Genomic DNA, 12,509 nt, shown 5'->3' with positions numbered 1-12,509 from the left:
CTTATAGGAAGCTTTTCCCGAACCCAACATAATATAAACCCTATTTAATTCCTTATATTAAATAGGGGAATTTGTCGGCTAATACATTGGTTTCGCAGACCAAACAGATGTCATAACTTTCTTTAGTTTATTTGATCGAGCCTCACCCTCAATTCTTGTGTTCATCCTTCGGGATAGATACAGGATTTGAGGTAAAATGCTCTTTCATCTAAATTATGAAAATTATGGGGTCAGTTTGACTTATCTTTTTCAAAAATAAAAATTTAAAAAAAAAACGTCCATCCGAAGCGGGCAACGGGATTTCAATTCCGATGACCGACAGCTTCTTACGGGCAAACCTCACACCAAAAATAGTGCCGACAATATTACAACTTACTAAAGATAATTTATTTAAATAAATAATAATAATAATGATATAATAAAATAACAAAATAAAAAGAAGAAATAAAAAGCAAAAAATAAAAGTGCTTCCAAATGACCCATTATTTAGCTGGTGTAAATTAGTTAAATATTAATTTGAAACTTATTTGGTTGCTTCTTTATTTATATTTCTTAAATCCTTGGTTAAAAATAATATATATAATACTAAATACTCACTCAAAATTTTAGCTAATTTATCAATTTGAAACGTAATATTTTTATTTAATTTCTTTCAATTGATGACTAAAGGTGGGTTTGGGACAGTTTATGCGTTTTAAGATAAACTGTTTATTCTGAAACACGGCCCGCTGGGTTGGCCCGCGGCCCACATTTAAGGTAAAAACCCAAACACGATTTCGGATAAGTTGACACCAAACGGTACGACGGCGTTTTGAGAACCCTGCCCACACTTATAAGTTGCCCCCAAACATGCCCTAATTCTTATCGCTTCTTTTTTAGCTAATTATTTGAATGTGGTGAAAATAAAACTCTAATTTGAAGCAGCCACGATACAATAAAATTATCTATAAGATTACAACATTAAATACATTGAGGGCACAAATCATATAAGATTACAACCCTGATATAAAAAACATTCAGCTATAAATATAATTTTTTGGGGGATTTAAAAAAAAAAACTGGATTTTTTTTTTTTGATTGGCAGAAATATTAATCCATTATGAGCAATGAAGGATTTATAAGAATTGCAAGCTGTTGAAATTTTCTTAACAAACTGCATAGAAATTCGGCTAAATAACTGATAACAATTGCATTTTAGCAATCCAGCCACGGTTAAAAGCGTTCCTACACATCATCCGTCCGAGAAGTTTGGAAGCCACGGTTAAAACGTTCCTAATCAATATCCTCCGAGAAGTTCGGAAGTCATCTTCCTACTCTAAAACCAACGAAACAAAACTCCTCTAATCCTCATCTTCCTCCTCAAAGTTTGAATATTCCGATAAGACCTCATCCTCCTCATCTTCCGCTTCCGATCCTTCTGATACGCTCTCAACATACACAACTCTGGCTCTGTTCTCCCTCTTCGGCCTTGCCCTCGCAACAAAATCCTCAGCAGAAGCTCCGGAAGAAGAATCCTGACTCCCACTTCCGCTGGTTTCAGACTTGTTCAGCAACGAGCCACTCTTCTTGTTGAAGGGAGATGGCCTGATCTTCCTCACCTTCTTCTCCGGAGAGTTGACGGCATTTGTTGCAGGCGGCAACAGTTCAGAAATGAGCTTCTGGCTCAACAATGATTTGTTCTGTGCATCTCCTTTCTTCCTTACAGTTATGGCTTTGGTTTTTGTCGCATTTGCTGCCGGCTTTCTTCCTCCACCACCTCCTTTCTTACCTCTCGGAGCTTTGTCGTTCTCGAAGTTTTCATCATCAGTGTCTTCTTCATCTGAATCCAATTTGAGGGGCTTCTTTGCAGCTCCAGCCCTCTTCTTTGGTCCTTTAGCTGCGGCAATCTCTACCACAGTTTCAGTCTCCATGGCTGTAAAAAAAACAAGTTATTTAACAGTCTTCGAGTAATTTGAGCTTTTACTACATACATACCACGCAATTCCTATATATCTTTGCATATCTGAACACCAGAACTTTGCTTTCTATATTTATCTTTCCCAAATCTTTCATATCACAGCAAAAAGATCACTATTTTAACGTTTAAAACGTGAAATACATATTTTATGTAAAGATAAGATATAAAATACATAAGATTTGAGTGGTATTTATGTGAATCTTCAAAAAAAGTTGAAGCATCATACCACTCGTTTCAGGAGACGAATCAAGATTGTATGCAGCCAATCTGTCTTTAAGAGCAATCACCGCTTCATCTTCATCACTTTCAACAGAAACAGTCTAAGAAGACATGAAATGTGAAATTTTTAGCTCATAGAGGAAGTGGACAAAAACCATAGCAAAGAGAATACAATTATTTTTAGGAACTCGCCTTAGCTGTAGATTTCTGTTGGCGCCGCTTAGGTTTAGGCTTAGGTACCTCTTGAACAGTTTCTGCAAAGAAAATACTCCATTGCTAAAAAGATGAACCAGGAAAAGAACTTGGATAATGCAATACTCTACACAAGAAAAATAAATACCAGAATCAATTGGCATGGATTCAATTGCAGCAGAAGGCTTCGTGTTATTCTTTCTTGGCTTCTTTGGTGCTTTTTTGGCAGCTGCAGCACCACCATTACCTGCCTTTTCCTTGTTTTTTTTCCTAGTTACCTCCGCTTCAGCATCCTGTTTTTCTAATTCCTGATCAAGAGATGGATGTGTAGGAAATATCATTCAATTAATGTGTAAAAAAATGCATTGGCTATACAAGATAATAAAAAAGATAGTAATTAAAAGAGACAACTTACATCCAGCTTCTTTTCCAGAGCATCTAAATCTTTGTTCCATAGAGAGCTAGGCGAGCAACTCCTCAACTCCACCACCACTTTTTCATGTTTCTCCTTTTCTGCGCAAAGTTTCTGAACCTTTTCCAAGGTTAAGGACGCTATAGACATTGATATTAGGTAGTCATAGTCACTGGCCTTCACTCCACCTATAACTACTTCTGCTGTCTCCTCGGATTCTTCAGCTTCTTCTGTAACTCCAGCTGTAGCTGCACCAATTCCCTTAGTTTCCTTTGGAAATGGTGTAAAACCCTTCTCTTTCAGCTCAAGGAACAATTCTGCCCCCTTCCTCTTGTTAACTATGATCCGACCTTCAACAACACCAAGAATGAACCTAACTTTGTTGTCCAACTTAAGAAGCTCCAACTCAAGAGTATCCAGCAAAGCTTTCTGTGCAAATTTGGCATAAATTGCTCTTATTTGTATGTGAAATCAAGAAAATAATCATTGGAGGTGTTAACTTATTCAATGCCATCTCACCTTTCTTTTCTCATAATATGTAATCCTCAAATGAAAAAACTCCTCAAGAACTGTGAAGTTGATTAAGAGTCAAGACATGTAGCAGATAAAATGATATATGCCAATAGGAAAAACACTCACTTTGTTCTGGCGTATCATATTTCTTAATGACCCCCTTGTGATCAAAAAGATGCATATTGCTAGTACTGATAGAAGTAGCGAGTTTAAACTTCTTGTCAAGTCCCTCTTGCTTCGCAATTATCATATTCTCCTCTGACAATGTAACCTCAAAATGCACACTAACATCATCGCTATATTCTCTAAAGTCCTGCAAAATTAGCATTGCATAGCAAACCAGGTTGATACACATTAAAATTGAAGTCATTTATCTGAATTACTTTATTTACCTTAATAAATGGCTCCTTAACTTTGTCATTTCCGGTCTCCAACGATTCCAGGAATTCCTTGTAGTCCAGAGTCCATCTTCGAATTGGAAGCTCAGTGATAGCAACAGTGGTGCTATCAATCTCCTCCATGATGCCAGTGACGGTGTAGGTAATGGCGCCAGTTTCCTTCACTGCTGTTTTCTCAATCAGACCCTGATTATATGAGCAGACAAAGCGTCATTCCAGATATTATTTGCAGAAAATCCCAACCTATTTACATGAAAAGATGTAAAAGATATCATCTTTACCTTGAAACCTCGATACCATGGATTCATAGGCACCATTGGCTCATTATTAAGCAAACGCCTAACATTTTTAACAATATCTCTTGGATTATAATTAGGAATGTAAGAGCTCCAACCAGTACCAATTCCCTCGCTTCCATTTACTAAGACCATGGGAATAATTGGTACATACCTAAAGATTATTGCAAGTTCAAATTAGATAATCTGGTTCAAGCTAATGACAAATCAATTGCTAGATGAAATAAAATACCATGTGGGTTCAATTGATTGTCCATCGTCAGTCAAATAGTCCAGAACAAGATCATCTTCCTTGGGAAACAAAAACCTGGTTATGGGTGATAATTTTGTGTAAATATACCTTGCAGAAGCATGATCCTTGCCTCCCTGAGTTCATTCATATACAACAAAGAAGAAAATATCAGAACTACTACCATAAACTAAAAGTTGCAAAAACAAAATAACTCAAAACATGTAATAAAGTTTCATTCATACTTGGTGTCGAGTTCCAAATTGACCATTTGGCTGCAGAAGATTGATATTATTGCTTCCTACGAAATCTTGAGCCATTCCAATTATAGTGGTGGCGAGACTTTGTTCACCATGATGGTAAGCTGAATGCTCAGAAACATAACCAGCAAATTGACCAATCTGCAAATATACAGCTTCATAACATGTTTTGATTTGAGTTTGATTGAGCTAGATTTAAATCAGTTTTCTGACCTTTAATTCCTTCACAAAGTTCCTTTTGAAGGAGCAAAATAAAATCTTTCTTTGTCCTGGTTTTAAACCATCAACCATGGATGGAATCGACCGCTGCAAGTCTGCCATGGAGAATAATATCAGCTCCTTGTTGACAAAGTCACTGTAGCTGATGAGTTTTTCATTCTGATCCAGGTGAGTTCCGGGCTGCAGTTATACAAAATTATAATTTCAGAGCCTGCCAAGGTGAAAAATTTTGATAATGGCGAAGAAATGCTATACTATCTCCTACTTCAAATTGCCGCAACCAATTCTTCCTGGCTTCAATTTTCTTTTTGCTGAATGCAAGTTCTATGGCATCTCCATCTTGTTCATCAGACCATACAAAATCTTTCTTGTGCCTTTGAAGATCTTGGAAGTACTCTTTTCCTTCCTGGGAAGTGCTAGTTCCCAATCCCTGTGACCATTATAATTAGAACAGATTACAAAATATTGAAATTTCTATGATGGCTGTCGCAGTATTAAAGGTGCTTGCAAAAACAAACCTTATAGTACTTTATAGACCAGCTGCTTGCATTTCCACGCAAACTTTCTTTCCAAGCTTCATACTCAGGCATAGTGTAGAAAGACGTTACTTTTCCTGTTTTTTTATAAGTTGCCTGAAAAGTTAAGAATTAAAATGTAGCAAAAATCATCTTTTTCATACTTCAATGCACAAAATCAGATTTTTTTAGAATCGATGGGCTAACCTTCACGATTGGTGTAATGAACTCAACCAAGAACGAGGGGATTTTGAGAAGAGAAGGCCAAAATGTGTGTATGAAGTTAATCAAGAGTCCCTTGATGTGAGAACCATCGTGATCCTGAAAATGGAAAACAGGAGTGCTAGTTTAGAAATGTTAAACTTTTCACATTTCTACAGAAAAAAAAAGGCTTAAATTATCAGTTCATTTGGAACCTGATCCGTCATTATCATGAGATGACCATATCTTAAACCCTTTACACTATCATACTGTTTCCCTTGCTGCAAACCCAAAATTTGCTTTATATTCTGGATTTCAGCGTTCTCCATTATCTGCTTGTGACTAGCTTCTCGGACATTCAGCAATTTACCTCTAAGAGGAAATACACCATAGTAGTCCCGGCCAACAACTGCAATACCACCCATCTGTTGCAAGTATGGCGCAGATGAGAGAGTTATTTTCAGACAAAGACTAGCCTCACATAAAAATGGTTCATAATTTAACTTGGTTTAAGGCTTGTGCAACTTACAGCAAGGGCCTTGGCTGAATCTCCTTCAGTCAAGATTAATGTGCACTTATCGGAATGCTTTCCTCCCGCATCATTAGCATCGTCTAGCTTCGAAATTCCAGTGATTTTCTGCCTTTTGGCCCCATCTGTCTTCTTCAGTTCCTTGTGCTGCTTGAAATCAGCCCATGAAAGAAGATTTTCCACAATTCCTGACTTAGCCACTGCAAACAGAGATATTTGAATTCATAATCATGCCAATTCAGAGCTGAACCAAACAAGGTAACATTGCAATACAAACTATTACCTTTCTTGAGAAAATCTTGAGAAAGATCGCATTTTGACCCGAAGCTTCCTTGACGAGTGGTCAAAGTCTCTTTTGTTTGGGAATCAAATGCGGGATTATCAATGAGACAATTCACAAAGACCCAAAGATGGCTTTTCACATTGTGTGGTTTCAGGTTCGCATTTTTGTTCTTTTTGTTCACAATGCTCATCACATGGCTAGCAATTTGGCTGGTGACATACTCAACGTGTGTCCCTCCCTTGATGGTGTTAATGGAATTAACAAAGCTCACCTGAAGAAATGGAAACCAAAATAAAATCTTGTCTGTTGATCTTTTGTTACTCGGATAAATAAAACAGGTATGTAAAGTTCATGAAGCTTTATTTCAAAAAACCTGTTGAAACTGTCCATCACTTAGGCTTATACATATCTCCCACCTATCATTGACTTTCTCCACAATCCTAAATTAAATAATACGTAGTTCAAATATGAGCAAGTTGAGCAGAATCTAGCTGCAGATAAATAACCTTGGATTTTTCAAACCTTGGAAGGGGCTCGGATCTAGATTTTGAAGCAGTTTGGAGGTAAAGGTTAACATAATCACCAAAAGTTTTAACAGGTACTCTTTTCCCGTTCAAATCAACCTTCACAGTCTTACCCAGTGTTCCAGCTAGATCAACAACCCTTTTCTTCATCAGAGCAACCACATCTTCTTCAAGATGGTCCATATTGAACTTCAGCAGGTCTGGCTTGAACGTGACCTTAGTCCAGTTCTCTCCTTCCTTGCATTTGGTGATGGAGGGCTGGGTCTTGGTCCCCATGTTTCCGGAGAACACCTACATTTGAGAAAGCGCTTGTAAGAATTTCATGAGAAACAGTTAGTAACCTAAACCAGTACCTTCTGGAGTAAATTTCTTCGAAACAAAGATCAGCAGATTAAGATGTGAACCATCGTCATATCAAGTACTGGGAAACCATAATAGGAGAATGCCTCAAGAAGATTAATAACATAAACCCTAATCCGACAGGCCGATGTCTTCAGAAGCAACGAAGAATTCACAAGAAGTCGGAAAAAATAAAATACCAACAGAAAATTTTACGAAGAGAATCTAGTAATCTAACAACCTCACCTGCTTGTACTTCTTCTGCCTCTTCCCATCCGCAGTCTGGATGATGAACTCGGTGGAGAAAATATTGGTCAGTTTCGCACCGTACCCGTTTCTACCACCAGTGGTCTTCTTCACGTTATCATCGTAGTTGCTGCTAGTGAGGAGGTGTCCAAATATCATCTCCGGCACGTAAACCCCTTCTTCCTGGTGGATCTCCACCGGAACACCATCACCATTGTTGTAGATGCTGATGCAGTTGGCCTCAGCGTCAATATCGACCTTCAGGGAGTCCATAGATGGATCCCTCTGCTTGTTGTCGGCCGCATTAACCAAGATCTCGTCGAAGATCTTGTAGAGACCCGGCACATAGGTCACGGGTCGGTGTACCATCTCTTCATTCTCGTAGACCCACAGAGCCTGTGTATGCTTTTCCACAGAGCCGATGTAGGTATCAGGACGGAGGAGAATGTGCTCGAGTTGCGTCTTCTTCTGGTAAATCTCCTCGATCGTCTTCTTGCCGGCGGCGGCCGTTCCTGCCACGCCGGAGATGGAGTTGTGGGTTGTGCTGGACTGAAGAGGGAGGGGTTTATGGACGGTGGCGGCCATGGCGAGGGGGAAGGGAGACGGAGATTGTGAAGAAGAGGAAGGGCGAAGGAAGCTGGACGGTGTATAGTTCTTGCGAGATTTATAATAAAGAAGATGGGAATGCAAGATTCAAAATTTCGGATTCAAAATTCAAATTTGCGAATGTATCCGTTGGGCTAAAGTTTTATAAGAAGGAGCTTTTAATTAAAGATAAAACTTTTAAAATGGTATTTAATTTTTCAAAAAGAATTGAAATTCAAAAAATAAATATTGGAATTGAAATAGTCATCACCTCAGTCATAAAAGAATATTTGCTCTGATTTAAAAAAAATTAAAAAAATTAAAATAAAATAACACTGCGCCGTGATAGCCTAATTATTTTAAAATTAAATTTGCTAAAAATTAAAATTAAATTAATTTTTTTTTTGTTAAAAATTAAATTCCTATTTATTTCAGTACGTAAAAGTTAAATCTAACCAAATTATGAATCATCGAGAAAAAAAAAACAAGCATTATTTTTAAAATGATGTGGCATGCAGCCCTGAATTATTATTATTTTTTTTTATTTTCTTCCCTAAAGCAGAGCAGATTTTTTTCCCTGTTTCGAAAAAAAATTTAAGCTTCTTAATTTTATTTCATATGCATGAAGTCATGCAGTGCCTGATGATCTTATATTTGATCTTTGTAACAAACTTAAGAATATTAAGCTTGTTTTGAAAAATTGGGATTGAAATTCTTCTTCTACTCTTTCCTCTTCTATTTTAGCCCTTAATTCTAAGCACAAAGATATCTTACATCAACTAAGAGTTCTCCTATCAATCATGAGTTACTTATCCAAGCATCTTCTACTCAAAATGAGCTTATGGCTATTTATCTTGTGAATATTAATAGATTAAGCAAAGCGCTAAGTGCATATGACTTTCTAATGGAGAAGATGACATTAATTTTTTTATTAAAGAACTAAAGTCGAGAATAATTCATGCACTGCTAAGTACATCTTTTTAATAACCATTATCTTATTTCACAAGATGATGTTTCTATTAAAGTAGTTTCCTTATTTTCTATTTTGCTAAATAGTAATTCTTGTGGTGTTTTAATACAGGCTGATTTTTTTTCTTATTTTGCACCACATTAATGATTCTAAGGTTGCTAGTCTTATTCATGATTTCTCTAACATGGATTTAAAAAAAGTTTCATCTTCAATTGGATCAAACAAAGCCCATGTGTATGATGCTTTCACATATAAATATTTTAAGAACATTGGGGATCTTATTGATTCTATTTGTATTGAAGTTAGTAATTATTTTTTTGTTAAAACTAGGCTCTCAAAGAGAGCCAAACATTTAATTGTTACTATCATACTAAAAAAATTCATGTCTAAACTCTTAATGACTTTCTATTAATTTCTCATTATAATATTATTTACAAAGTCATATCTATATTATTGGCTAAAAGACTAAAATTTCTCCTTCCTAGTATCATCATTCCACATAAGAAGCCATCATTATTGGAAAATACATGGTAGACTATATAAATTTAGTTAATGAGCTTCCTTTTAGTTTTAAATCTTCTTGCGCTTCTCAGATATTTTGTCCTAAAACTGATTTGAAGAAAGTTTTTTACATGTTAATAGACGTATTATTTTAGAATGGAAAGCTTGAGCACATTTTTATTAAATGAATTATATTTTGTGTGAAAGATGTGTATTTATCTAATATCCTAAATAAATAAAAAAATCAGGGGCTTCTTCTCTTCCTCTTTTAGTTTAAGTCATGGATGCCTTATATCTCCTTACTTAATTGTTATAGTTATGAAGCATTCTCCTCCATTATGGAATCATACAACAACAATACCATTTTTGGAAATTATAATTTCTTTTATTTTATTTATGCAGTTAACTTGTTTTTTTTGGAAATGTTCATATTTACTCTATCAATGGCCTCAATGCTATTCTCAATACTTTTAACAAGGCAATTAATTTTTGTGTTAATTCTTCTAAAACATTCATTTATTTTTCAAACATTGTGAACCTTGATTATAATAACAAAAATGTGATAACAACAGGCTTCATTATAAGGCATTACCTCGAGACTACCTCAAAGTAGTTATCAAAGCCAACACACCTAATGTTATGGATTGCCATTAAATATTTGGTAAGTGCACTCTTATGTTTTAGGTTAGAAACAAAAGCTTCTATCTGTTGTTATCAAATTTAACTCATTAAATTTTTTTATTTGGATGTATCTTTACTATTGATTTAAATCTACCAATATTTAGAAAGACTTCAGAGGAAGTTCTCATCTATGTTTATTAATTTCTTGCATCATAACTCATCTAATAGGAAACTACACATTATTACTTAAAGTACTTCCACTCTTCTTAAGGATTATGGCGATCTTGGCCTTCTCAACTTTGGCACTATTAACATTATGGGTAAGCTTAAAATCACTTATAGGCATTGCAATTCTAACTCTTATATTTCTTATTAATGTATTAATTTTTATTTTTCTCTTTGGTATAACAAAAACTACAAAATCTCTACTTTCTAAAAAAGACTTCATAAAAGTAGTTCTGAGAATTAAGACTTACTTAACCTTTTATATTACATATAATGATCATTTATTATTCTATTTTGACCCATACCTTGATGGCATTTCTATTTAATATAAATTTGGCCCAGCTTCTTTCTTATAGTTTCATCATCTCATTCACACTATGCATTGTAATGTTATTTCAAATGATAGGTGGACTTTGCTTCCCAACAACTCTGCCACTAATCATAACTCTTAGCTCATTTATAATATCTCTATTATTGATAAACAAAAGTCTTATCATTAGCTTGGTTCTGATCTTTATGCACACGAACGAGTTTACATTTTTTCATATGACAAATTTTCTAAAGTTGAGTGGAATAAATATCCTTTTTAAATGTTATTATATTAAATTTGATTTTATTGTTTCGAAAATGATTCCTTTTGGTCTTAAAATAAGAGATAGTCTCACCCTAACTATATTTTATGTTTCTCTTCTAAAGAAACTCACACTTACTTATTTTTTGAATGCACCCACTTGACATTTTTTGAGGGGTTGGATACCCAATGAAATTTTTTTCTCATTGGTGGCAGGATTAGTAAGGCCCTTTATCATGTTTGTGAGGTATGAAGCGAGCAACCCTTCTCCAGTTGGCCAAAGCAAACTTGATTCTGAGCCTGAGCCTTCTAGCCAAGAGGTGATGTGCCATCATAAGGGGGAACTTCCTAATATTAATATAAGTGTCTCTCCTAATCCCCCTCCCCAAAGGAATCATAAAGGCTCCCCACTTGCAATATGAGAGGGCAAATGTGAGCACCAGCTCCGATGATTGATTTGCCTTAATTGACATGAGGATAGATTGGTACTCTAACTCCCCTATTGCGGCTCTATATCCCTCAATTATCATCAACGTGATTTGGACTTGTGTTTTTGGGAAGGTTATTAATGAGCAAAATCTATCAGGCTTGGGCGGGATGATCTACAAGTATTAATTGATGTCCTTCCGATCAATGAACCTCCTTGAGGCTGAGGAAAAATTATTTGTGGCTAAAGAGAGAGAAAATTTGGTGGATGAACAGACGAAGGTGTCTGAATCCAAAATACGCAGATTGCCAGAGTTGTTATCGACCACTCCGAGAGAGAACCAAGCCTTAAAAAAGAAGATGGTAATGTTGCAGACGTCTGACAAGTTCTTCGCTGAAATTTCTTTCCACCCTCAGCGGGTGGAACTCCTCGTCGCATAGCTTAGGCAAAGAGTGGGCTTTGACATCAGTCGAATGGTAAAACCAAAGTTTCTCTCCTCTGAGTGAACCAATATAGATAAATTGCTACATTACTTTCACACTCGAAGAATGGAGAAGAAGAGGGCAGTGGTGAGGACGATGGAGTGTCTTCAAATGTATAACTCCCCTTCGGCTTCTTATGTAATTTAGGAAAAAAAAAATCTTTTTGAACTCTTGTAAAGAAATGTAGAAAATTATTTGTAAATCTCTCAATCATAAAATAAATTAAAACTATTGGTCAATTTTTACCTTCATTTTTTGAACTTTACCTTTACCGTATATTTTTATTTCTCTTGTGATAAATGTTTGGTTGTGATCATTGATGGGTTGAAAACCTCTTAAGAACTTTTTTGGTTAGTTTATTGAGTTGACAACTAACTCAAATTTTACACTTTCCATTTCTCAGTTGCTTGGTTTGGTCGCGTTTTGGACATTTCACACTTTATGCTAAACAAATTAAGTGGATCTTGTAGCAGTCTTCAAGGAGGTAACCAACGAGATTTGTTATTGGGGTGGTTTGTATGCTATCCACCATGAATCTCATTGTTGAGAGGTAGGAAATCACCACCAAAGCTTAATTCACTTTGAGCTAGGAGACAGGTTTTTATGATACATAGATGTTGTGGGGTGGTTCTTGTACGTTTTGCATATCTAATTTTAATAGTCGTTGTCTATAATTTTTATATATTTTTACTGATTTATTGTTTATTTATCATTGTAAATTTTGAAAAAAATTCACCCCTCAGACACAGTGTGTCGTTTTTAGTATTACAAGTCATGTGAAATCACCGTTGGTGA

At 35.7% G+C, this 12,509-nt stretch overlaps 1 protein-coding gene across 1 annotated transcript; it reads right to left on the bottom strand.

The window, feature by feature from the left end:
- Positions 1–1,340: 1,340 nt before the first annotated feature.
- LOC110022709 (DNA topoisomerase 2) lies at positions 1,341–8,046 on the bottom strand. The gene is made up of 21 exons (XM_020721782.1): positions 7,333–8,046; positions 6,746–7,038; positions 6,597–6,663; positions 6,224–6,494; positions 5,941–6,140; positions 5,627–5,836; positions 5,418–5,531; positions 5,214–5,327; positions 4,961–5,125; positions 4,690–4,875; positions 4,462–4,617; positions 4,220–4,353; positions 3,973–4,141; positions 3,686–3,877; positions 3,420–3,606; positions 3,300–3,349; positions 2,784–3,209; positions 2,517–2,676; positions 2,369–2,430; positions 2,184–2,277; positions 1,341–1,912 (listed from the first exon to the last, which is right to left on the bottom strand). Exons 1-21 carry the CDS (start codon positions 7,915–7,917, stop codon positions 1,341–1,343), a joined length of 4,407 nt encoding a protein of 1,468 aa, XP_020577441.1. The 5' UTR covers positions 7,918–8,046.
- Positions 8,047–12,509: the final 4,463 nt, after the last annotated feature.

The sequence above is a fragment of the Phalaenopsis equestris genome, unplaced genomic scaffold, assembly GCF_001263595.1.
Source record: "Phalaenopsis equestris unplaced genomic scaffold, ASM126359v1 Scaffold000202, whole genome shotgun sequence".
In the NCBI taxonomy this organism is placed as follows: Eukaryota; Viridiplantae; Streptophyta; class Magnoliopsida; order Asparagales; family Orchidaceae; genus Phalaenopsis; species Phalaenopsis equestris.
This window is presented reverse-complemented; position numbering and strand designations above follow the sequence as displayed.

Coding starts and splice junctions, on each gene's coding strand:
- LOC110022709 (XM_020721782.1), bottom strand. CDS start 7,917: ATGGCCGCCACCGTCCATAAACCCCTCCCTCTTCAGTCCAGCACAACC. Junction 6,495..6,596: donor GTGATGGACAGTTTCAACAG/GTTTTTTGAAAT, acceptor CCATTTCTTCAG/GTGAGCTTTGTTAATTCCAT. Junction 1,913..2,183: donor TTCGTCTCCTGAAACGAGTG/GTATGATGCTTC, acceptor TTTTTTTTACAG/CCATGGAGACTGAAACTGTG.